Genomic DNA, 27,515 nt, shown 5'->3' with positions numbered 1-27,515 from the left:
GCTCGTCGTGCTGAGAGGAGACCCAAGGGACCGGTAATGCAGCTTTTTGGTGCCTGCGGTAGCAGGGGGAAGATTCCGTCGACCCACGGGAGATTTCTTCAGAGCTTCTAGTGCAGAGAGGAGGGAGGCTACCCCCACAGCATGCACCACCAGGAAAACAGTCGAGAAGGCGGCAGGATCAGCGTTACAGAGTTGCAGTAGTCGTCTTTGCTACTATGTTGCAGTTTTGCAGGCTTCCAGTGCGGTCAGCAGTCGATTCCTTGGCAGAAGGTGAAGAGAGAGATGCAGAGGAACTCTGATGAGCTCTTGCATTCGTTATCTAAAGTTTCCCCAGAGACAGAGACCCTAAATAGCCAGAAAAGAGGGTTTGGCTACTTAGGAGAGAGGATATGCTACTAACACATGAAGGAGCCTATCAGAAGGAGTCTCTGACGTCACCTGGTGGCACTGGCCACTCAGAGCAGTCCAGTGTGCCAGCAGCACCTCTGTTTCCAAGATGGCAGAGGTCTGGAGCACACTGGAGGAGCTCTGGACACCTCCCAGGGGAGGTGCAGGTCAGGGGAGTGGTCACTCCCCTTTCCTTTGTCCAGTTTCGCGCCAGAGCAGGGGCTAAGGGGTCCCTGAACCGGTGTAGACTGGCTTATGCAGAATTGGGCACATCTGTGCCCAACAAAGCATTTCCAGAGGCTGGGGGAGGCTACTCCTCCCCTGCCTTCACACCATTTTCCAAAGGGAGAGGGTGTAACACCCTCTCTCAGAGGAAGTCCTTTGTTCTGCCATCCTGGGACAAGCCTGGCTTGACCCCAAGGGGGCAGAAACCTGTCTGAGGGGTTGGCAGCAGCAGCAGCTGCAGTGAAACCCCAGGAAAGGCAGTTTGGCAGTACCAGGGTCTGTGCTACAGACCACTGGGATCATCGAATTGTGCCAACAATGCCAGGATGGCATAGAGGGGGCAATTCCATGATCTTAGACATGTTACATAGCCATATTCGGAGTTACCATTGTGAAGCTACATATAGGTATTGACCTATATGTAGTGCACGTGTGTAATGGTGTCCCCGCACTCACAACGTTCAGGGAATTGGCTCTGAACAATGTGGGGGCACCTTGGCTAGTGCCAGGGTGCCCTCACTCTAAGTAACTTTGCACCTAACCTTTACCAAGTAAAGGTTAGACATATAGGTGACTTATAAGTTACTTAAGTGCAGTGTAAAATGGCTGTGAAATAACGTGGACGTTATTTCACTCAGGCTGCAGTGGCAGGCCTGTGTAAGAATTGTCAGAGCTCCCTATGGGTGGCAAAAGAAATGCTGCAGCCCATAGGGATCTCCTGGAACCCCAATACCCTGGGTACCTTAGTACCATATACTAGGGAATTATAAGGGTGTTCCAGTAAGCCAATGTAAATTGGTAAATTGGTCACTAGCCTGTTAGTGACAATTTGGAAAGAAATGAGAGAGCATAACCACTGAGGTTCTGATTAGCAGAGCCTCAGTGAGACAGTTAGTCACTACACAGGCAACACATTCAGGCACACTTATGAGCACTGGGGCCCTGGGGAACAGGGTCCCAGTGACACATACAACTAAAACAACATATATACAGTGAAAAATGGGGGTAACATGCCAGGCAAGATGGTACTTTCCTACAACCTTCATCTGGGGTTTTCTGGGATCCTTCCCCCCTGTACACTTTCGTGACTCTTGGACTTGGTCCCCTTCCTTTACAGGTCCTCAGGTTGAGGAATCCGTCTTCAGTGTTTTGCTGGTACTGGCGGTTCTTGTAGAATCCCCTTTCACAACTATTGTGTCTTTCTGGGGTAGTAGGATAAGTTTACTACTAGTTTTCATGATTTTTATCGGTGGGTATCTTGGCCACCCTTACTGTTTTCTTACAGTCCCAGCAACCCTCTACAATTGTCAGGATACTTCTATTCGATTTCCTCAGAAGCAGAAGACAACTCCTCAGTCCCGACCCGAGCTACTCACAACGAATATTAATCCTTCGTGCTGAGTACCCCGGAGGGGGAAAGGGGAATGGGATAGTAGAGAGACTGCCACAGAGATGATGAACACCAGTACTCAGTCTGCCTCTTCACATCTAAGATTGGATACAGCACCTGCAAGAGTCACAGTCGCAATTACTAGGGACATACAACATCAGTTTTTTCACTTTCTACTCTCAACACTTAATTCTCTTTAATTCTATTATTTCTTCACTCACCCTGAGTTCTCTGTAGCCTTGCTTCTCTCTATAAATGATAGCTCTTCTTAAAAAAATGCTTATTACTGATTCTGGAAGAACTTCTCAACCTTTGTTAGAGATTGGTTTTAAGTTGCTATATATATATATATATATATATATATATAGTTGGTGATAATACGTTCTTCAATCCAGCTGATGTTATTTAATTTCTCCTGTCTTATTGTGACTTCTGTCAATACTTGTATTTGTAAATGCTTGTTTATTAAAGTTCGTTTCTCCTTTCTTACTTCGACATTTGTTGATAACTTGTATTTGTAAATGCTTGTTTATTACAGTTAGTTTCTCCTTCCTTACTTCGACATCTGTCGATAACTTGTAGTTGTAAATGCTTGTTTATTTAAGTTCGTTTCTCTTTTAAACTCTGTTTTGGTTTATTACCATTGAATTTGTAAATGCTTATTTGTTAACAGTTCGTTTCTCCTTTAAACTTGGCCTTTGTTTATAACCTTGACATTTGTAGATACTTGCTCTTTTAAAGTTCGTTTTTTCTTTGACTTTAATATCTTAAACAAGAACCTTGTAAACATAAGGTTAATTCATACATTAACTCTGTAGCCTTGCCGACTTCCACGGGAACGGTCTACTATCAAACTCTTTGAATGAACCTTCACAATATTTATATTTTTTCTGTAATATAATCTTCAAATGTAATTTTACCTCACAGGAGTTTCTGTTCTGAAGCGTGCTCTCTCTCCACACAGTTGATTCCTGTCAGACCTCAGTTGAAGTGCAAGGCTTCCAGCTGGAGAGCTCGTAACCTAGCAACCAACCGATTGCAAGACTAGAACTGTAACTAACCTTCAGGACTCACAGCGGCCATCTTGGATCTTCTCTTCTTGATTCTTCTTTTGGAATAAGCGCAAGATTACTCTGCAAACCTTCTTCCAGTTTGGGCTTTGCTGTCTCCACTGAGGATATCTCTTTGCTTTTCTCATGCACTTCTTTGTTTTGACTTGGCATGTTTGTGTGGTCATGACAGTACTCCCCCTCAAGGAACAGTTCTCCAATTTAGGTTTGCTTGGGTAGGTTCTATGAAAGTTTCTCACTAATCTTGAAGCATGTACATACTTGTGCGGCTCCCAGGATCGTTCTTCTGGACCATAACCTTTCCAATCAATTAGATAATAAAGCTGGCCATTACGGATTTTGGAATCTAAGATTTGATTGACCTCATACTCTTCTGCAGAGCTAATCTGGATAGGAATTGGAGGGGAGTTTTGACGTAAATTTGGAGGACTGTTCTTTAACAAGGAGACATGGAAAACAGGATGTATCTTTAGATGAGCTGGCAACTGCAATTTAACTGCCACTGGATTGATCATCTTGTCAACTTTGAATGGACCTATAAATCGTGGCTGAAATTTACGATTTCCTTTGAGACGTAAATGACGAGTGGAGAACCAAACTTTCTCTCCTTTCGAATAAATGGGGCTCTCTCTTCTTTTTCTATCAGCCTGAGTCTTATATGAGTCTTTTGCTTGAATGATGTTTTTTCTAGCCCTAACTAACGTGGTCTGCAAATCCCTCACCATCTCTTCTACTGCAGGCACTGAATCATCTTCTTTACCCAACATTACATTAGGATGTCTACCATGGTTCAGATAAAAGGGGGTGAACCCAGTGGTGGAATGAACAGCATTATTTTAAGCAAATTCAGCTGCCCACATCAACTCGAGCCATTCCTTCTCTTTATCGAATAAATTGAGTCTTAAATACTGTTCTAACTCTTGATTCACTCTCTCTGTTTGCCCATCGTTTTCAGGATGGTTACTGGTAGCGTAACGAGAATCAATTCCTAATCTTTTACTAAAGGCCTTCCAAAAGCGAGAAACAAATTGGGACCCCCTGTCTGAAACTAGAATTTTTGGGATACCATGGGCGCGTACTATGTGTTGTGTAAACAACTGTGCAACCTGTGGGGCTCGAGGGATTTCTTTCAAAGGAATGAAATGCGCCATTTTAGTGAAAGTGTCTACAAAAACTAGGATAGTGTTAAAACCTTGGCTACTAGGGAGGTCCACTATAAGATCCATAGTAACAGTATGCCAGGCATGGGGTGCAGTGGGCAAAGGTCTTAACAGACCTTGTGAAGCTGTTCTATTTGATTTCCCTCCTTGACATTTGTCACAAGTTAACACATATTGTCTTATCTGAGTTTTCATTTTTGGCCACCAAAATTCTCGTTGTATTAGATTTTGAGTCTTTTGAATTCCTTTGTGTCCAGCCAATTGATCGTCATGATAAACCTGAAGAATTTTTTCTTGCAGCTCCACAGTCGGAACATACAGTGCACCTTTAAAGTATGGCAAACCTTTTTTGATTTGTCTTCCTTGGCCTTCTTTGGACCACTTCAGCATTCCTTCGAATGTTAAGTTTTCTTGAATTTCTTTGGTTAAATTTTCATACAATATGGCAGATATGAACTTCTCTTGTGGAATAATCAATTCTTTTTCTGGAGGCTCTTTAACTGCACCAGTATCGATTTGAGATAGAGCATCTGCCTTCCCATTTACTTTTCCTGGTCTGAAAGTGATAACAAAATCAAAGTCTGCAAAATATAGGGACCAACGCAGTTGTCTAGCTGTTAGAGTTCGAGCTGATTTTAAAAACTGTAAATTTCGGTGGTCCGTGTAAACGGTCACTTTATTCTTAGCTCCCAAAATGTAATGCCTCCACTCACGAAAAGTTTCTTTGACTGCCAATAGCTCCTTATCCGCAATTGAATAATTTATCTCTGGTGGTGTTAATTTTCGAGAGAAATAGGCCACTGGATGTAATTGACCTGTATCTTTATGACGCTGGGAAAGGATACCTCCTATGGCAACATCTGAAGCATCTGCCTCCACATAATATGGCTCATCTGAATTGGGGTGAAGCAAGATTGGAGCTGAGACGAAGGAATTCTTCAAAAAATTAAAAGCATTTTCAGCTTCTTTTGTCCACTCAAACTTCACTCCTTTCTTCAACAGTCGAGTAATCGGTGTAACTGTTTGAGAAAAATTGGATATGAATCTTCGATAAAAATTAGCGAACCCCAAGAAACTCTGGATCTCTTTGACATTGCAAGGAGAAGGCCAATGTTGCACTGTCTTTATCTTGGCAGGATCCATACTAACGCCTTCTGGTGACAAAATGAATCCTAAGAACTCAACTCGTTCCACATGAAATGCACACTTCTCCAATTTTACATAGAGATGGTTTTCTTGCAACCTTGTGAGGATGGATCGAACATGGGAAATGTGCTCCTGTAGATTGTCGGAAAAGATTAAAATGTCATCTATATAAACCACGGCAATCCGGTCGAGGAATTCTCGTAATATATCATTAACGAAATGCTGGAAGGCAGCGGGAGCATTGCATAACCCATAAGGCATCACTTGATATTCAAATAATCCGTATTGAGTCCGAAAAGCGGTTTTCCATTCATCCCCTGAAGCCACTCGAATCAAATGATATGCTCCTCGCAGGTCCAATTTGGTGTAGATTCTAGCATTCTTTACTTGATCTAATAAAACTGACACTAAAGGCAGTGGGTATCGATTCTTGATGGTAACCTGATTGAGGGCTCGATAATCAATGCAAGTTCGAAGACTCCCATCCTTCTTTGGTATGAAAAATAGTGGGGATGACACTGGAGATTCAGAAGGACAAATAAAACCATTAGCAAGATATTGATCCAAATACTCCTTTAAATGTTGATTCTCTGCTTCGGTCAATGCGTATATTCTGCTACATGGCAATATCGCACCTGGCTCCAGTTCAATTTTACAGTCGTAGGGTCGATGTGGTGGCAATTTCTCAGCCTCCTTTTCATCAAAAACGGCGACTAAATCCTCATATTCTTTTGGGATTTCTGCTGTCTTTAGTGCACAGATCATTGAAGAGTGTGATGATAAACAGGTCGCTTGGGACTTGGTGGACACTTCCACTCCATCATGAAAGCAATTCTCTTTGCAGTAAGAGGAATTCATCTTGATCGTTCTTTTGCTCCAATCAATTTGTGGATTATGTTCTGTAAGCCAGGGCAGACCCAAAATGAGTTGAAATTGTGGAGCATCTATCAAATTAAAGATTATCTGCTCCTGATGTCCACCAAAACCTTGCATCTGAATTGGTTCGGTCTCATGGGAAATGGGTCCTGAAGAAAGATTGGTTCCATCCACAGCTCTTACTACTTCCAAAGTAGATTTCTTGATAAATTGAATACCCATTTTACGAGCGTATTTGATATCACAGAAGTTGCCCGTAGCTCCAGAGTCTATCATAACTGAGATCCCTTGAATTTCCTTCTCAAGGGTCTTAACTGATACTGTTTGTACCAAATGTGGCGCGGCGGTTTGTAAGGTATTCGCCACTCGTTGATCTAAAGGAGTTGTCTTGGGTTCTGCTTTCATCAGGGCAACTCCCTCTACTGATGAAGCTGGCCTTTTCCCGACTGAAGAGATTTGGGTTTCTTGGGACAGTTTTTAACAAAATGCCCAGATGCACCGCAATATAAACATAGTTGATTCACTCTTCTTTTCTCTTTTTCTTCCTTAGATAAAGGACCTCGGATGGAACCAATTTGCATTCGTTCTTCTATCGTTATCCCTTCTCCGGCTCTCGTATGATCATTTCTTACACGATCAATTCTCAGGGGAAATGGTCGATACTCTCTTCTCTTTTCTGCTCTTTGTTCAGTTAACCGGTGGTCAATCTGTAACACAAGATCAATTAACTCTGAAATTTCGGTGGGTCTATTTGGAACTTGTGCTAAGGCATCTTTCAATTCATCTCTCAGTCCACGATAAAATATGGCGGCTCTTTTTGACTCCGGCCAGGCAGTCTCTACAATGAGTTTATTGAAATGAGCCAGATAGGCTACTAGATCTTTATTACCTTGCCTGATTTCCAGTAGTTCATTGTCAGTGGCTTGAGCTGCAGTTCGCCGATCAAATATTCTTAAGAACTCTTCCTTGAAATTTTGGAAATTATATAAAACAGGATCATTTCTGGAAATTATTGGCATGGACCATGCGGCCGCATCTCCTGTCAGATAAGACAATATAAATGCCACTTTGGACTGGTCTTCGGAAAAAATGACTGGTCTACATAAAAAATGCAATGAGCATTGGGTCAGAAAAATCTGCGCCTTATTTGGATCCCCACCGAAGCGCTCCGGTTGAGCCAAAGGAATAATAGGGGAAACCGCATGAATTACTTGAGTGGATATACCTGCAGACTGTGAAGGGCTAGGGATTTGTGAAAACACAGATTCATTTGATTTAGCAGTGTTCCCTAACTCATTTATTCGCTGTTTTATTTGGACTGTTTCTTCGATGGTGTTATTTAATTGTTTCTGTAACCCTTCCAACACGGTGGCTAATGCTTTTATATCAATTCCTTCTGCCATTCTGCTCAGGAGGAAATCTGTTTTTTTCCCTAAAATTAGGGTGACGGCACTTCAATCTGTCAGGATACTTCTATTCGATTTCCTCAGAAGCAGAAGACAACTCCTCAGTCCCGGCCCGAGCTACTCACAACGAATATTAATCCTTTGTGCTGAGTACCCCGGAGGGGGAAAGGGGAATGGGATGGTAGAGAGACTGCCACAGAGATGATGAACGCCAGTACTCAGTCTGCCTCTTCACATCTAAGATTGGATACAGCACCTGCAAGAGTCACAGTCGCAATTACTAGGGACACACAACATCAGTTTTTTCACTTTCTACTCTCAACACTTAATTCTCTTTACTTCTATTATTTCTTCACTCACCCTGAGTTCTCTGTAGCCTTGCTTCTCTCTATAAATGATAGCTCTTCTTAAAAAAATGCTTATTACTGATTCTGGAAGAACTTCTCAACCTTTGTTAGAGATTGGTTTTAAGTTGCTATATATATATATATATAGTTGGTGATAATGCGTTCTTCAAATCAGCTGATGTTATTTAATTTCTCCTGTCTTATTGTGACTTCTGTCAATACTTGGATTTGTAAATACTTGTTTATTAAAGTTCGTTTCTCCTTTCTTACTTCGACATTTGTTGATAACTTGTATTTGTAAATGCTTGTTTATTACAGTGAGTTTCTCCTTCCTTACTTCGACATCTGTCGATAACTTGTAGTTGTAAATGCTTGTTTATTTAAGTTCGTTTCTCTTTTAAACTCTGTTTTGGTTTACTACCATTGAATTTGTAAATGCTTATTTGTTAACAGTTCATTTCTCCTTTAAACTTGGCCTTTGTTTATAACCTTGACATTTGTAGATACTTGCTCTTTTAAAGTTCGTTTTTTCTTTGACTTTAATATCTTAAACAAGAACCTTGTAAACATAAGGTTAATTCAAACATTAACTCTGTAGCCTTGCCGACTTCCACGGGAACGGTCTACTATCAAACTCTTTGAATGAACCTTCACAATATTTATCTTTTTTCTGTAATATAATCTTCAAATGTAATTTTACCTCACAGGAGTTTCTGCTCTGAAGCGCGCTCTCTCTCCACACAGCTGATTCCTGTCAGACCTCAGTTGAAGTGCAAGGCTTCCAGCTGGAGAGCTCGTAACCTAGCAACCAACCGATTGCAAGACTAGAACTGTAACTAACCTTCAGGACTCACAGCGGCCATCTTGGATCTTCTCTTCTTGATTCTTCTTTTGAAATAAGCGCAAGATTACTCTGCAAACCTTCTTCCAGTTTGGGCTTTGCTGTCTCCACTGAGGATATCTCTTTGCTTTTCTCATGCACTTCTTTGTTTTGACTTGGCATGTTTGTGTGGTCATGACAACAATCTCCCATAGGTCTGGGGTCCATTCGTGATTCGCATTCCACTTTTGGAGTATATGGTTTGTGTTGCCACTAGACCTATGTCTACCTATTGCAACCTATTGTGATTCTGCATTGTTTGCACTACTTTTCTTCCTGTTACTTACCTGTTTTGGGTTTGTGTACATATAATTTGTGTATATTACTTACCTCCTAAGTGAGGGTATCCTCTGAGATGTGTTTGGCATATTGTCACTAAAATAAAGTACCTTTATTTTTTAGTAACTCTGAGTATTGTGTTTTCTTATGATATTGTGCTATATAATATAAGTGGTATAGTAGGAGCTTTGCTTGTCTCCTACTTCAGCCTAAGCTGCTTTGCCATAGCTACCTCTATCAGCCTAAGCTGCTAGAAACACCTCTATTCTGCTAATAAGGGATAAATGGACCTGGCACAAGGTGTAAGTACCACAAGGTACCCACTATGAGCCAGGCCAGCCTCCTACACCTGTTTATTGCCTAGAAGTGCTTCTGGAACTAGAAGCTGATGTGCTGGTCATTGCACATACATGTGTTGCAGCTAGAAAAGGTTCCAGGGCTGTGACATGTAATCGATTATGTTTGTATGCGTTGGCATATATAGTTGCAATGTTTTTACAATGGACCTTATGGTCTTTGATCTATGGTAGTCAATCCCATGGATCTCAATATTATTAATTTCTGTTTTCTTTAGATTTAGCTAATACAATAGAAGGTTACTTTTGTATTCATAGTAATATATTCTCAAAATAATGTGGAAATAAATACTTTACTGCACTATGAAATAAACATTTTTTTAAAGTGTGACCCATCAGAAATAGAAATAAATATTGTTGTTGCTTTTTATTTTAGACATGGAAAACTGTATGCAGTGCCCTGAGGACCAGTGGCCGAATGCCAAGAAGGTTGGATGCAACAAAAGGGTCATTGTTTTCCTCTCATATAGTGACATACTTGGCGTAATTTTGTTCACTGTGGCCATTATCTTCTCTGCTGTCACTGCTGGAGTGCTGGGAATCTTTCTCAGACACCGGGACACCCCAATAGTGAAAGCTAATAACCGTGATCTCAGCTACACACTCCTCACTGCCCTAATTTTGGCTTTTCTATGCTCCCTCCTATTTGTTGGACGCCCTGCGACATGGACCTGTCTGATCCAACAAGCTGCATTTGGGATTATTTTTACTGTTGCTGTGTCTTGTGTTTTAGCAAAAACCATCACTGTTGTCATTGCCTTTAATGCCACAAGGCCTGGGAGCAGATTAAGTAGGTGGCTGGGATCCCGAGTGTCCGGCTCTATTGTCCTCTTCTGCACACTAGGAGAAGTGACAATCTGCCTCTCTTGGCTGCTCACAGCTCCACCCCACCCTGGCACTGACACACAGTCTGAGACTGGGAAGATGATCCTGCAGTGTGACCAGGGCTCCGTCACTGCCTTCTACAGTGTGATTGGGTACATGGGACTGTTGGCCTCGGCCAGCTTCATTGTGGCCTTCTTAGCCAGGAACCTCCCGGATAAATTCAATGAGGCCAAGCTCATCACATTCAGCATGCTGGTGTTTTGCAGCGTCTGGGTCTCTTTCTTTCCAGCCTATATCAGCACTAAAGGCAAGTACATGGTGGCCGTGGAGATCTTCGCCATCTTAGCTTCTAGTGCTGGACTGTTGGGCTGTATATTCATCCCCAAATGTTACATCATTCTGTTCAGGCAGGATATCAACACCAGAGAACACCTAACTTTACATATTCATTTGTAGTTTCATGTTGGAGCTGAAATTGACCAAATTCAATATTAAACATTAAAATGCTGTATTTCTGGAGGGTTTTAAAGCAATGTATCATGCGTTTGTACAACCATTTGACTGCCGGCTGTAAAGCATTAGTACCTCCAGTAATAGAAGCTAGTTTTTAAGGACAGCAGCTGTGGATGATTTTTGGTCCTTTCTGTACTTGCAAGCTTCCATGGTTTTATTTGTTTAATTTCATTTTGGTATCTGACTTTAGTTTGATTTCCAGAAATGAGCATCTGCACCATCCCGAAAGAGGGGAATTGTTAAAGATTTCAAAGTTACCAGAAGAGGAGCCCTTTGCACCACAGGCATCAAACATATGCAACCCAGAACATGCTCAGCATATCTTCAGTTCAGTGGCGGTTGGTGACATTTGCAAGTGGTGGGGCGTAAAAATTGTGAATGAGTGTTATGTTACCAGCAAGTAAAGCAAGCAAGCCTGATGGACAAAAAGGAGTTTGTGGGGTTCTTCCCCCCCAAGAAAATTTTGAAACAAGAGCAGCAAACGGAGCATTTTAAAGCACATTTGAGAAGGGGAGATGGTTTATAAGGCAGTTGTGAACATGTAGTCTAAAAGCATTTAAACACATTAAAAATTGTCCCTTTCTCTCACTGCATTAAACATGGTGAACAGTTACTGTAGTCTGCAAACTGTAAAGTGGGACAAATAGGGTTTTTAATTATCTCACATGCACACAGAGCTGTCTGTCTGCACTACACCTGACTGGTAAAACTGAAAGATCTTCATGCCATATTGATGATCTCATAACAAGACTGGTCATTGTAGAATGATTCCCGGGCACAGATACATCCGGGTGATGAGTGACACGAGTGAGGCGCCAATCCCAGGACACGAGACCCGCCCTCTGTACCCGCTTACAGGACATCCGTTAGAGGTGGGCGAGCAAAGAAAATAACAGGGAGGGCTGAGCCAGGGGTCTGGCTTGTCCCCTGCACATGCCCAGCCCTGAAAATATTTGCTATGTAAATGATGGAACAAACAGAATGAAAAGTATGAAATCTCATCAACATTCAAAAAGTGTATTTCTGGTAGTCTGATCTTACACATTTGAGAGTGCTATCATAAGCAATAATGAAGGAAAAAGAGTTCTGGTAAAATAAAACATTTACCCACAGTTACACAGTTTAGTCAGGGAAGCCCTGATTCATCCAGCTTTTCTGGTTTCAGTTTGTATAAATCAGCCAGGAAACAGATATTTATTTGTCTTTCCTTCAGTTAAGCCTTTGCTTTTGCCCCAGTTCATTTTCCATTTTGCGTCAGTGTTTAAATGCTGCACAAACTCGACCCCAAGCGTGGACGCTTTATGTAAGCAGCAGTTATAATACGCTTGGTCACATGCATTGTTTGTAGGGAGGGGGGGTCAAGTGATGTGGCCAGAGTCACAGGGTGGTTGGCAATCGCTGGCTCTCTAACCTTGTGTTCCAATGCCACAGCCTGCAGCTCTGACAGTAATGCCACCTCCTGGATGGAGGGAGGGAGGCAGGAGCCAGATGAAAGCTGGGCTCCTCAGGGGTCTGAGGTCCAAGAGACTGGCTGGAGCTGAGCCCAGTTGGGATGCCTGGAAAACCTCGGAAAGCTATAATGGCAATACTGTGGGTCCTCTAAGGAGCCCCCAGAGTGCATGGAATCATACAACCAATATTTGCAAAAGTATTGGGGTATGATTCCAACATGTTTGGTACAAAACATGCCTATGTTCAGAGTTACCATTAGGTAGCTGGACATAGGTATTGACACATGTCCAGTACACGCATAAAATGGTGTCCCCACACTCATGAAGTCCTGGAAAATTGTGCTGGAGTTTGTGGGGGCACCGCAGCTAGTGGATGGGTTCCCTCCACACAGGTAATTTGCACCCCGCCCTCTGGGCTAGAAGGGCCTGCCATAGCGGAGACTTATAAGTGACCTGGTGCAGTGAAGTGGCAGTGAAAGGGTGCATGCACCCTTTCATGCAGTCTGCAATGGCAGGCCTGCAGAGCACTTTGGGCTCCCTATGGGTGGGATCATATATGCTGCAATGCAGAGGGATCCCCTGATGCCTCACTGCCCTGGGTACCTTGGCACCATGTACTAGGGACTTACACAGGGGCACTAGTGTACCAAATGTGGGATGAAAAAGGTTCCAGCAATCAAGTTTAAAAGGAAAGAGCATAATCACTGGGGTCCTGTTGAGCAGGATACCAGTGAACACAGGCAAGCACACTGACAAACAGGCACTTTAGTATCTTGGATACAATTATGGAGTTAGTATCCTAGGATGGAAGACATATGTACTGTCTCCTGAAAAAGCATGAGAAGTAGGTCAAATTGCACAAACAGTTCTGGCCAATGAATGAATTGAGTCAGCAATTCCTTTACCAGGTAATAGGCCATCTTCTAATTCACCCAGCACATTGGTCATATATTCCACTGTGGCGGAACATGAAGGAGTCATGGGTGCTGCGTACAAGGTTAGTAATTATTCATGAGGCATCACACACTACCTGTACATTGTGTGAATGGGTGTTTTTCTAATTTTTATGGATTAATCCATTTGCACAGGGGGGCATATGGCAATAAATGTGCCATCAACACAGCCAATTACAATTGGAAACTGTGCTACCCTGTAAAACATTACTTTGGTCTGTTGCAAATATTGTGGAGTATTTGGTAAACATGTGTATCTGTTTACTTTGAAAAACATGATGTCCAGAAACCTGTGACAAAACCAAGAAAATTCACTTTTTGACACCCCTCCTGCCACTGCTATGATGCCCCTGGTAACTGCCAGAAGCTAAGAGGTGTAGGCAACAGGCTACCTGTGTTGTATAGCCATTTTGGTGCTGCATCTGGTCAGGTTATGTTAGAACCTAGGCCTGCTGCTTGTGCCCTTTAGCCTAGTAATAGTTTATTCTGCTTCATTTTCATTATTTCAGAATAGGCCACATTCATTTATAGTGTTGTTTTATTTTGTTTATCTAGTTGTTCTTTTGCCATGGAAAGCATTGCATTTCTTAGCAAGATATTCTCTTCATTTTGTGCTTTCCTGAAGGCTGCTGCAAGACAGGATTGCCGGCACAAGTGGTACACTGTGTCGTCAATGTTCACAAAAATACACACATCCTTACGTGGGGACATTTTCTCAGAACATCAGCTATTTTATTATAAAAACACTTCTCTGTCCCATGCACGTTAGAGCCATATTCCAGCCAGGTGACCACAACCACATGCTCATTGACTTTGCTACATCTGCTTGCTGAGACTAACGGTTCCCTGGCCTACCTGGAGATGGTGTCTCTCTAGACAACAGGCTTCCTTGCTCAGGTATGGGAGGGGTGATGCCTTCCTAGAGGGGATCCTGAAGTATGGATGATGGCTTCTCATGCTGTGCTCTAACATAGCTTAGGTAGGAATCACACATATTACGCATAGTGACAGTATGGTGGAACTTTTCCTGTGTTTCACTTTCCTTGTCACCATTTTGCTTCTAGCATGTTTTATCATTCTAATTATTGCATTTCATGCCATTTTATCTAAGATGCAGCTAATTTAATAAATTGTTTGAACCATTTTCTATCTCTGTCTGTTCTTGGATATGTGATACCAATGTAACTGAGAGAAAAGCATGAGATCTGATACACCACGATTTCCACAAGAAGTCATCTTGTTATGCACCTGGTCACCACAAATCATCCCTGCTCTTGGGCAGACATGAGGTGCTGCTAGTTAGCCAGAAACGGATTAGGCTGACAGTTGGCACATGGTGTGGGATTGGACTCAGTCCCCCACAATTCAGGTGATGCTGCTGCCCAAATCCAACAGCCTCATTAGGATAATGAGAGCCCATGCAACATGGTGCTGCCAATGTTTGGGCAGGCACTGAATTTTGGATCTTCCTGAGTATCTCTGTCTCACTAAGTGCTAAAGGCACCTCAACACTGTATACGGAGACGTCCTTGGTATTGAGGATTTCCTCCTCAGCTAGGTAGGTAGTACCTATCCAACGCTGTAGATTGTTCAAGCTTGAACCTTAAAAGGATCTACCCCCATTTGTTGTCCTTATCTCTTAACAGGTAGATCCACCATGGCGAACCCGGAATGGGTAGTAATTGCAGTAAACATGCGACCTCCCCTCACCGCTCATTTGGTAGCAAATGGCCTCACAGCCCAGGGGCATCCTGTAACATTTGTCGTTGAGGCTCATCCAACCTACAAAAGAGAAACATTCTACTCTTGGGTCACCTTTCCAGCAGTCAATGGGAACACTAATACATTTCATCACTACACACCTGTGAATATACCTGCACAATACAGAGAATATGTATATTTAGCGATACCGCTATCTTTTCAAGACATAACAACTGGCTTGATTGAGCCCTCTGGGTCCTCTGAACGATAATGGTCCTACCTGGCCTTTATTGGCCACATATACACCGCATCCTGATGCAGCCACCTTGGTGCTAGCTGAGGTCCGCCACCTGTATGTTGAGCTTACAGCAATATACAGACTGGTAGTACAGTTTGTAATGCAAACATTAAATACTAGCCCAGTACGAGCTGCTCAGCACAACCACAGGAAGTCACACCAGGCATTAACCCTGCAACTGTACATTCGATCATGGGTAAAGTACCTGCCAAATGGGAGGAGATTCCTTTTCAGTTATCTCAAAAAATAAATGCGCTGGAAGCAGTTTTTCCCCATATGGGACCTCAGGATAAACATAGGGTACTCACTATGTGCTTGTCATTTATGATGGTTCCCACAGTAGATACCTGTAATACTTGGGTGCACGGTATTTGCAACGCTCTATACTGCCGCACATGGTAAACCAACACTTGCCAATCTCCCAGAGGTGTTAAAGCAAATTCCAAATGTATCCAGAGGTGCCCTGGCCCTGGATTTGGGAATGCAATTAATGGGCAATGTTGCCACGGTATCTTCAGTAATATTAAGTAACCTTAAAGGGGAAGCAGTTGCCTTTGCGCAAGTTGGCAAAGATTATTGCTTAGACCTACTGTAGTACTGGTGGAGATAGTCTGGGAACCAGACCAATTAAACCACAATAACAGGGTAAATCCAATAAGGATGCTGCCAAGCAAGCACCTGAGGGAAATGCTGAGATAAACAAAAACAAACACCTAAAAAAGAAAGGGGATAATCTCTGTATTCAGAGACCCCTCATATTGCTATAATCTTAGATAAAGAGATGATATAAAAAAAACTGATAGAAATTAATATACTGACAGACTCCAATCCCATTCCTTTCAGGACTCACCGGATAAACCAGAGAGAGAGGTGTTTGGATATCATTGATCAGCCCGACTCCTAAGCTGGTAATTGATCACCCGGAGTTGGACCCAAAATACATTCACTCATTTAACTTTGTTGGTGTGTTCTTGGATTTCATATTGCTGTAACACTAAATGTTTCCGGAGCCTGGGTATCCCTTCTACGTGTTACATGCACCAGTCTGGTTGTGTGAACTTCTTCTCTGATGCTCAGACCACACACATTCAAAAATCAGTTATTGAGACCGCCTAAATTATACGAAAGCTGTGTCTAGTACTTAGATACATGTGCACATCACACATATGATTGAACTGGGATACACTTGCAAACTATTCAACACTGTTCAAGTCTTACCAAACAAATAAGGCACATTATATGTGGTCCAACATGTTATTACCATATACTTTTCCGTAATAATACGTCCCAGGAATACTGCACTCAGAAATACCAACAACATTCCCGCTAACAAATGCATACTGATCACAGCAGGTGGAATCTCCAAGCAGAAAAGGGCCTGGAATTTTGGTAACATTTGCCAAATGGCCTGAAAATACCAGGAGTCCATGTGGTGTGGTATGGCCAGAATGGCTGGTAGCTGGTATGTGCACTAATTCACCAAAAGGCCCGTGGTGGCGTAAGTGACATCACATGCCATTTGACCTTTACATTCACTGACCAGCACATGCTTACACATAAACACACAATCATACACGGTCTCTCACATGAACACTCCAACGTGCACGCATTGACACAACACACATTTAAAAGCTTTGTTCTAGTTATCTCAACTGTTAGGGAGGGTCATATTTTAACTAATTGTATTACACTAATGGTGAATAGTATGTTATTATTCATAATTAATGTCATAAAAATTGTCAAAAATCAAGGAGATTGCAGCCCCAACCGATGTCTGTAAGGATGAGCTGCCCCTATGTTACTGGTACTGATTTTGGCACCTTTGAGACCAGGGGTCAGGAACACAGTGGTATGGGTCACACGGGGCAAGACAGGGGTTGCAGCTGCGACCACTGGTGACCCATAAATGATGTTCATAGTAGATGGGTGATAATGCCACCTGGATTTGGAAATACTCTAACTAATATTAAACCTCCCATTTTACCACAAACTTGTAATAAGGCTCACAGTGCCAAACGCATAGGTGGTGAAAAGGCCTAAATGTTCTCCACATATAAGTCACACATTCATGGCTGTATTGCTATTTGCTAAAGAATTTTTGCTTCCCATCTTCCAGTAAATGCCATTTTCTTAAAACTTATGCCCATAAATATGCATTCCCTTTTAAAGAAGTAACAGTGTGGACTGGGCATTTAAGTTATTTTCAATTGTGATCTGTAGTTGAATTCCTCTCCTTCAAGCATAAGCCTTCATTACTCACCCATGCCATTCCTAAATGTCAGAGTCCGAAATTAAGATACCTGGTATTTCAGAAAGAAACTAGGGATTGCCCATTACATCTGAGTCCAGGTCATGGCCAAAGCTATCTTTGTGTCATCATCCATTACTTGAAGGTTGGACTGGTGCTAACACACATCAAACATTTAACACTTAGTGAATTGTTGTCTATAAAGGAATAAAGAATTATTATTCTGTATAATCTATCTGCAACAATTACTATGCATAGTAATGGGAATGGATGGATCTGCAGCCACGTAGACATAGAATGCCTTGCCTGATTTTCAAGTAGCAGAGGGGAATACTTGTAATGGCTGAAGCTTGAAAAAAGAAGTGGGACAATAAAGAAAACCAAGTCTATCACTGATGAGGGAATGTGTTCTCCTACTAAACAGGATCAGACTAAGGAAGGAAGGCATTAGACAAGACTCTGCCAGGAACAGAAGCTTTGTTACAAAGATGTCAATCAATGAACCCTATGTACGTTATACATGAGTCACACAAAAGGATATTAAGAAAGAAATTAAAGATTTTTGTACCAGAGATTGCCCATTGATGGTGACCCACTGCCTGTAGTTGAAATTATTGACAGGCATGTGGGCATTGGACACTGTCTCCTTGTCACCTAGGGATACTTGGGTAACCATAATGGTTTCCCTCAAATGAACTGGGGTCACTTTCTCCCCAAGCACAATGGTGACTAACCCCGGGGTCTTCCCTGTACTAGGAGGTTGTGCCCTCCTGCGGGTATTTGGGATCACCCAACTCATACTCATAACACTAATAGCATTTGGGGACAAACTCGCTATGACTTGTTGGTTTACTAGGGTGCAAACCCTAGTCAAGCAACAGTTACAATCCCTTGCAGGGTGAACCACAAAAAGTCAAAGTCACTGAATTAACCTGTGCTTAAACCAGAGTAATTTGGCAGAAAAGGCAGTCAGACTTATTTTAGACATAATGGCCCTCATTACAAGTCTTGCGGTCTCTGGACCTCCAACCTCATGGCGGCGGTCTCCCCAAGACCGCTGCATTATGAGATAGGTGGTTTGGCTGCAGACCGCCAGGCTTTTCGTGGCGGGGTGATGCTCCCGGTGACAGGAATCCTCATTCCTGCCGCTGACACATACACACACATATGTCCACACACCTCCATGCACCCTCATTCACTAGCATACATGCATGCACACCCCCTCCAAATTCACACTCATGCACACACCCCCTTCATCCACACACATGCACACATACTCCCACCCCTTCAGCCACACCCATCCACACCCCCCTTCAGCCACACCCACCCCCTCTTCATCCACACACATGCCCTCCATGCACACAGACATGTACTCGCGCACATCCATTCAGGCACACAATCCCTGCCCCTTTCAGACAATCAATTTACCTTTTTCAGTGAGGTGGTCGTCCATAAGGGGATGGGTCTTGCGTTTTCCACCACCAGTACTGACGCACTATACAGGACTCCGCCACGCCCTATTAGGTATCGTAATATGGCGGTGGAGTCTTCTTGACATTGTGGGGCTGGTGTTGGAACCGTCTCTTCATCGTCGGATTTCCACCCATAAATGGGCAAAAGTCCTTTCAGGACTCGTAATATGGTAGTCAGCAGACCGCCAACATTGGCAGTCTGCTGGCTGCAGTGGCTTTGGCGGTCTTCAAAAAAGACCACCAAAGTTGTGATGAGGGACAATGTGTGAAGTATTTATGCAGCAATCAAATAGTAATACAGTAAAAATATAACACAAGGTAAATCCCAAATCCAATTTAGAAAAATGGAGTACACATTAAAAATGCATTTGACATTAAAACAGCAAATGTCCAATCTGTAGAACCAGAGTTATGATTTTTATGAATTTTTAGTGAAGACTAGTGCATAGATTATCAAAGCACTAACTGTAGACATCTGGTCATGTGAGACCAGGACAAATAAAAAAATGATTGCCTATTACAAAGGAGCACGGTTCAGATGCAAGAAGTTGATTGGTCATGGTCAGCACTTACCTTTGGACATAGAAAAAGTCTTAAAGAAAATGTTCTAAGATGGTAAAGTTTGGTGGGCGAGGCTGCAGAGGTGCCCGAGAAGGAAGTGACATCATCGGATGGACTCGGGTCGAAGCCACTGTGAAGATTTCTCCATTCAGACTTAGGGCCTCATTATGAGTTAGGCGTTCACTAAACTGTCAAACCTGCGGGTGGTAGTCAGACTGCAGCCAATGCGCGGTACATTCACCACATTACAACACGGGTGGTTGGGCCTCAAGGGAACCACCAGGTCCTCCAGGATCAGAGATCCCGGCAGTCTGGAAGTTGGTGGAGGTCCTAATCCATCAGGTGGCACCATCATGAAAAGGCTGGCAGAGAACAGGTGCAAGGGGCACCGGGGGGGCTTCCACTGCCCATGCACTTGGCATGGGCAGTGCAGGATCCCCCCTGGCCAGCACCCTCACAATGCTCACTGTCTGCTTTGCTACAGCATTGTTGCCGGTTCAATTTCAAACCTGAGACAATGATGTAGACTGTTTCTCGCTCGGCCAGTGGGCGGAAACTCAGGTTCCTGCCTGCTGACCTAGCATGAAACTCTTAATGACACCAACGGGGAGGTCGCCATGTAGGCGATAGCCATCGTGTCATGAATTTGACGGACTGGCTTTCCCCTCTGCCAAACTCAAAATAGGGCCCTGAGAAGCTGAAATGGAAGTCAAACATATCTAGCAGATCTATGTAAAGCGCGAGAGCAGAAGAGAGTACCACAAGGTTGTATACTCCCTTAACAAAGGACAGCTGAAAAGTATTTGCTGCTGTGGAGAAACACATAGCAGTAGAAGCCGCAAATTATTTCTGACAGGTGATGCATCTCAAGCTAACATGCAAGCAGGTGGTTCCCGGTCTTCTGGTTCTCAGAGTAGTTCTTGGCCAAGGGTCAATGTAGGAAAGTACCATCTTGCCTGGCATGTTACCCCCATTTTTCACTGTATATATGTTGTTTTAGTTGTATGTGTCACTGGGACCCTGGTAACCCAGGGCCCCAGTGCTCATAAGTGTGCCTGAATGTGTTACCTGTGTAGTGACTAACTGTCTCACTGAGGCTCTGCTAATCAGAACCTCAGTGATTATGCTCTCTCATTTCTTTCAAATTGTCACTAACAGGCTAGTGACCAATTTTACCAATTTACATTGGCTTACTGGAACACCCTTATAATTCCCTAGTATATGGTACTGAGGTACCCAGGGTATTGGGGTTCCAGGAGATCCCTATGGGATGCAGCATTTCTTTTGCCACCCATAGGGAGCTCTGACAATTCTTACACAGGCCTGCCACTGCAGCCTGAGCGAAATAACGTCCACGTTATTTCACAGCCATTTTAAACTGCACTCAAGTAACTTATAAGTCACCTATATGTCTAACCTTTACCTGGTAAAGGTTAGGTGCAAAGTTACTTAGTGTGAGGGGACCCTGGCACTAGCCAAGGTGCCCCCACATTGTTCAGGGCTAATTCCACGGACTTTGTGAGTGCGGGGACACTATTACACGCGTGCACTACATATAGGTCACTACCTATATGTAACTTCACAATAGTAACTCTGAATATGGCCATGTAACATGTCTATGATCATGGAATTGCCCCCTCTATGCCATCCTGGCATAGTTGGCACAATCCCATGATCCCAGTGGTCTGTAGCACAGACCCTGGTACTGCCAAACTGCCTTTTCAGGGGTTTCACTGCAGCTGCTGCCAACCCCTCAGACAGGTTTCTGCCCTCCTGGGGTCAAGCCAGGCTTGTCCCAGGATGGCAGAACAAAGGACTTCCTCTGAGAGAGGGTGTTACACCCTCTCCCTTTGGAAAATGGTGTGAAGGCAGGGGAGGAGCAGCCTCCCCCAGACTCTGGAAATGCTTTCATGGGCACTTTTGGTGCCCATTTCTGCATAAGCCAGTCTGCACCGGTTCAGGGACCCCTTAGCCCTGCTCTGGCGTGAAACTGGACAAAGGAAAGGGGAGTGACCACTCCCTTGACCTGCACCTCCCCTGGGAGGTGTCCAGAGCTCCTCCAGTGTGCTCCAGATCTCTGCCATATTGGAAACAGAGGTGCTGCTGGCACACTGGACTGCTCTGAGTGGCCAGTGCCACCAGGTGACGTCAGACACTCCTTCTGATAGTCTCCTTCAGGTGTTGCTAGCCTATCCTCTCTCCTAGGTAGCCAAACCCTCTTTTCTGGCTATTTAGGGTCTCTGTCTCTGGGGAAACTTTAGATAACGAATGCAAGAGCTCATCAGAGTTCCTCTGCATCTCTCTCTTCACCTTCTGCCAAGTAATCGACTGCTGACCGCGCTGGAAGCCTGCAAAACTGCAACATAGTAGCAAAGACGACTACTGCAACTCTGTAACGCTGATCCTGCCGCCTTCTCGACTGTTTTCCTGGTGGTGCATGCTGTGGGGGTAGTCTGCCTCCTCTCTGCACTAGAAGCTCCGAAGAAATCTCCCGTGGGTCGACGGAATCTTCCCCCTGCAACCGCAGGCACCAAAAAGATGCATTACCGGTCCCTTGGGTCTCCTCTCAGCACAACGAGCGAGGTCCCTTGAATACAGCAACTCTGTCCAAGTGACTCCTACAGTCCAGTGACTCTTCAGTCCAAGTTTGGTGGAGGTAAGTCCTTGCCTCCCCACGCCAGACTGCATTGCTGGTAAACGTGACTTTTTCAGCTACTCCGGCCCCTGTGCACTTCCGGCGGAAATCCTTTGTGCGCAGCCAAGCCTGGGTCCACGGCACTCTAACCTGCATTGCACAACTTTCTAAGTTGGTCTCCGGCGACGTGGGACTCCTTTGTGTAACTTCAGGTGAGCACCATTTCATGCATCCTCATAGTGCCTGTTTCTGGCACTTCTCCGGGTGCTACCTGCTGCTGAGAGGGCTTCTTCTCTTGCTCGACGTCCCCTCTACCTCCTGGTCCAATTTGCGACCTCCTGGTCATTCCTGGACTACAGCAGCATCCAAAAATGCTAACCACACAATTTGCAGCTAGCAAGGCTTGTTTGCATTATTTCTGCCGGAAAACACTTCTGCAAAACTCTCCATGGCAAGAAGGATCCGTCCACCAAAGGGAAAGTCTCTAGCCCTTTTCGTTCCTGCAGAATCCTCAGCTTCTTCTGTCCAGTAGAAGCTTCTTTGCACCCACAGCTGGCATTTCCTGGGCATCTGCCCATCTCCGACTTGCTTGTGACTTTTGGACTTGGTCCCCTTGTTCCACAGATACCCTCAACTGGAAATCCATTGTTGTTGCATTGCTGGTTTGTGTCTTTCCTGCATTATTCCTCTATCACAACTTCTTTGTCCTTGGGGGAACTTTAGTGCACTTTGCACTCACTTTTCAGGGTCTTGGGGTGGGCTATTTTTCTAACCCTTACTATTTTCTAATAATCCCAGCGACCTTCTACAAGGTCACATAGGTTTGGGGTCCATTCGTGGTTCGCATTCCACTTTTGGAGTATATGGTTTGTGTTGCCCCTATCCCTATGTGTCCCCATTGCATCCTATTGTAACTATACATTGTTTGCACTGTTTTCTAAGACTATACTGCATATTTTTAGTACTGTGTACATATAACTTGTGTATATTTGCTATCCTCAATCTGAGGGTACACTCTGAGATACTTTGGCATATTGTCATAAAAATAAAGTACCTTTATTTTTAGTATAACTGTGTATTGTGTTTTCTTATGATATTGTGCAAGTGACACTTGTGGTACTGTAGTAGCTACACACGTCTCCTAGTTCAGCCTAAGCTGCTCTGCTAAGCTACCATTATCTATCAGCCTAAGCTGCTAGACACCCTATACACTAATAAGGGATACCTGGGCCTGGTGCAAGGTGTAAGTACCCCTTGGTACTCACTACAAGCCAGTCCAGCCTCCTACATTGGTTGTGCAGCGGTGGGATAAGTGCTTTAAGACTACTTACCACTCTTGTCATTGTACTTTTCATAAGAGAAAAATATACAAAACAAGTTCAGTGTGTGTACACATAGCTATAAAGTTTTGCATTTCCTCTTTTCACTGTTTTCTAAAGTGCTGAAAAGTACTTCTAAACTTTCTAAAAAGTTCTAAAAAGATTAAAAAGTTTTTTTTCTGTCTTTTTAAAAAGTTCTGAAAACTTTTTTCTCTTTTTCTATCACTTTAACTCTCTCTAAAAATGTCTGGCACAGGCCAAAATGTTGACCTGTCCAAGATTGCATATGATCACCTTAGCTGGAAAGGAGCAAGGAGTCTCTGCATAGAGAGAGGTTTGAGTGTAGGGAAGAATCCTTCCTTGGAATTATTGCTTAATATGCTTAGAGAACAAGATAAGGCCAAAGGGGCCACATCTGTTGAAAAAGTAGCAAATGGTTCCCAATCTGATCCAGGGACTCCCCCAGGAAAAGATTCAGGAAAGAAAATTCCTAGCCTGCCCATTACTAGACAGCCTAGCATAGTTGGTAATGATGAAGAGCCACACCATACAAATAGTGTTGTCTCACATCATAGCAAGAGCATTTATTCTCACCACAGTAGAAGTGATGTTTCTGTTAGCCAAGCTGCTAGGGTGCCCTCTATAAGGGACAGGTCTCCTTCTGTTCATTCTCATCATACTTCTGTGTCTAAGAATGTCCCTCCCACCAACCCTGATGACAGAATGTTAGAAAGGGAACTCAACAAGTTTAGAGTGGAACAAACCAGACTGAAGCTTAAAAAGCAACAGCTGGATTTGGATAGACAGTCTTTAGAACTAGAGAAGGAAAGACAGAAGTTGGGTTTAGATACCCATGGTGGCAGCAGCAGTATTCCCCATAGTCATCCTGTAAAAGAGCATGATTCCAGGAATCTGCATAAGATAGTTCCCCCTTATAAGGAGGAGGATGACATTAACAAGTGGTTTGCTGCACTTGAGAGGGCCTGTGTTGTACAGGATGTCCCTCAAAGGCAGTGGGCTGCTATCCTATGGCTATCATTTAGTGGAAAAGGTAGGGATAGGCTCCTTACTGTGAAAGAAAGTGATGCCAATAATTTTACAGTTCTTAAGAATGCACTCCTGGATGGTTATGGCTTAACCACTGAACAATACAGGATAAAGTTCAGAGAGACCAAAAAGGAGTCTTCACAAGACTAGGTTGATTTCATTGACCATTCAGTGAAGGCCTTGGAGGGGTGGTTACAAGGCAGTAAAGTTACTGATTTTGAAAGCCTGTATAACTTGATCCTGAGAGAGCATATTCTTAATGATTGTGTGTCTGATTTGTTGCACCAGTACTTGGTGGACTCTGATCTGACCTCTCCCCAATAATTGGGAAAGAAGGCAGACAAATGGGTCAGAACAAGGGTGAATAGAAAAGTTCATACAGGGGGTGACAAAGATGGCAACAAAAAGAAGGATGGTAAGTCTTCTGACAAGGGTGGGGACAAATCTAAAAATGAGTCTTCATCAGGCCCAGAGAAACACTGGTGGGGGTGGTGGGCCCAACTCCTCTTTTAATCAAAACAAAGAAAAGAAACCATGATGCTATTAATGTAAAGTAAAAGGCCATTGGACAACAGATCCCAGTTGTCCAAAGAAAAGCACCAAGCCTCCTTCCACTACAACCCCTACTGCTACCCCTAGTGTCCCTACTAATAGCAGTGGTGGTGGGAGCAAACCTACTAATAGCCAATCCAAGGGAGTAGCTGGGCTCACTATTGGTAACTTAGTTGGGGTTGGTCTTGTTAGGGAGACCACAGAGGCTGTGTTAGTCTCTGAGGGGGCTATTGATTTAGCAACCTTAGTTGCTTGTCCCCTTAATATGGATAAGTACAAGCAGCTACCCCTAATAAATGGTGTTGAGGTTCAGGCCTACAGGGACACTGGTGCCAGTGTGACTATGGTCATAGAGAAACTGGTCCACCCTGAACAACACCTACTTGGTCACCAGTACCAAGTAACCGATGCTCCCAACAACACACTTAGCCACCCCATGGCTGTTGTAAATCTCAACTGGGGGGGGGTTACTGGTCCAAAGAAAGTTGTGGTAGCCACAGATTTACCTGTAGACTGTCTACTAGGAAATGATTTGGAGACAGCAGCTTGGGCAGATCTGGAGTTGGAGGCCCATGCAGCAATGCTGGGCATCCCAGGGCATATTCTTGCTTTAACCAGGGCTCAGGCCAAAAAGCAAAAAGGACAGGGAAGCTTGGATCCTGGAACAATGAACCAAGTACTCCCTAAAGCTAGGGCTAGTAGAAGTAAACCACTTCCTACTATCCCTCCCTCTACAGTGGATTCTACTTCTGAGGAAGAAGAATTCCCTCCCTGTGCAGAACCTACACCAGAGGAGCTGGAAGCAGACACTGCTGAGCTTTTGGGTGAAGGGGGGCCTGCCAGAGAGGAGCTGAGTGTGGCACAGCAAACCTGTCCCACATTAGAGGGTCTGAGACAGCAAGCTGTCAAACAGGCTAATGGGGATGTCAGTGACTCTTACAGAGTTTACTGGGAGGACAATCTCTTGTATACTGAGGCAAGGGATCCTAAACCTGGAGCTGCCAGGAGATTAGTGATCCCTCAGGAGTACAGAAAGTTCCTCCTAACTCTTGCTCACGACATGCCCCTATCAGGACATCTGGGACAAATGAAAACTTGGGACAGGCTTGTTCCCTTGTTTCATTGGCCTAGGATGTCTGATGACACAAAAGAATTTTGTAAGTCCTGTGAAACCTGTCAAGCCAGTGGCAAGACAGGTGGCACCCCAGAGGCACCCCTTATTCCACTGCCTGTGGTTGGGGTTCCCTTTGAAAGGGTAGGGGTTGACATAGTTGGCCCCCTTGACCATCCTACTGCTTCAGGCAATAGATTTATCTTGGTGGTAGTGGACCATGCCACAAGATACCCTGAAGCTATTCCTTTAAGGACCACTACAGCTCCTGCAGTGGCAAAGGCCCTCCTGGGAATATTTTCCAGGGTGGGCTTCCCAAAGGAAGGAGTATCAGACAGGGGAAGCAATTTCATGTCTGCATACTTAAAGGCCATGTGGAAGGAGTGTGGTGTGACTTATAAGTTCACTACACCCTATCATCCACAAACGAATGGACTGGTGGAGCGATTTAACAAAATTCTCAAAGGCATGATTATGGGTCTCCCTGAAAAACTCTGCAGGAGATGGGATATTCTTCTACCATGCCTCCTTTTTGCCTACAGGGAGGTACCCCAGAAAGGAGTGGGCTTCAGCCCCTTTGAACTTCTTTTTGGACACCCTGTTAGGGGTCCACTAACAATTGTAAAGGAGGGTTGGGAACAACCTTTAAAAGCTCCTAAGCAAGATATTGTGGATTATGTACTTGGCCTCAGATCAAGGATGGCTGAGTATATGAAAAAGGCCAGTAAGAACCTTCAGGCCAGCCAAGAGCTCCAGAAGCAATGGCATGATCAGAAGCATGTTTTGGTTCAGTACCAACCAGGGCAGAAAGTGTGGGTCTTGGAGCCTGTGGCCCCAAGAGCACTCCAAGATAAATGGAGTGGACCCCACACAATTGTTGAGAAAAAGGGTGAAGTCACTTATTTAGTTGACTTAGGCACTGCCAGGAGTCCCCTTAGGGTGCTCCATGTCAACCGCCTGAAACCCTACTATGACAGGGCTGATCTCACCCTGCTCATGGCAACTGATGAGGGACAGGAAGAAGACAGTGATCCTCTTCCTGATCTCTTCTCTTCCACAGAACAAGATGCTCTAGTGGAAGGTGTAGTTTTGGCTGATTTTCTTACTGCTGAGCAGAAAGACCATTGCATAAATCTCCTAGATCAATTCTCTGAACTCTTCTCTACTGTAACAGGTACCACTTCTTGGTGTGAGCACACTATAGATACTGGAGACAGCTTGCCTGTCAAAAGTAAGATCTATAGGCAGCCTGACCATGTCAGGGACTGCATAAAGCAAGAGGTGCAGAAGATGTTAGAACTAGGAGT

General features: G+C 43.9%; 1 protein-coding gene across 1 annotated transcript in view; it reads left to right on the top strand.

Moving 5' to 3' along the window:
* Positions 1–10,803, top strand: part of LOC138279154 (vomeronasal type-2 receptor 26-like) — a 191,341-nt gene extending 180,538 nt beyond the window's left edge. The window contains exon 6 of the mRNA XM_069219376.1: positions 9,899–10,803. Coding sequence (XP_069075477.1) covers positions 9,899–10,803 — 905 coding nt within the window. The remainder of the gene's footprint in view (positions 1–9,898) is intronic.
* Positions 10,804–27,515: the final 16,712 nt, after the last annotated feature.

This window comes from Pleurodeles waltl, unplaced genomic scaffold (genome assembly GCF_031143425.1).
Source record: "Pleurodeles waltl isolate 20211129_DDA unplaced genomic scaffold, aPleWal1.hap1.20221129 scaffold_68, whole genome shotgun sequence".
Taxonomy (NCBI): domain Eukaryota; kingdom Metazoa; phylum Chordata; class Amphibia; order Caudata; family Salamandridae; genus Pleurodeles; species Pleurodeles waltl.
The sequence above is the reverse complement of the archived record's forward strand: the minus strand, read 5'-3'. Positions and strand labels throughout refer to the sequence as shown.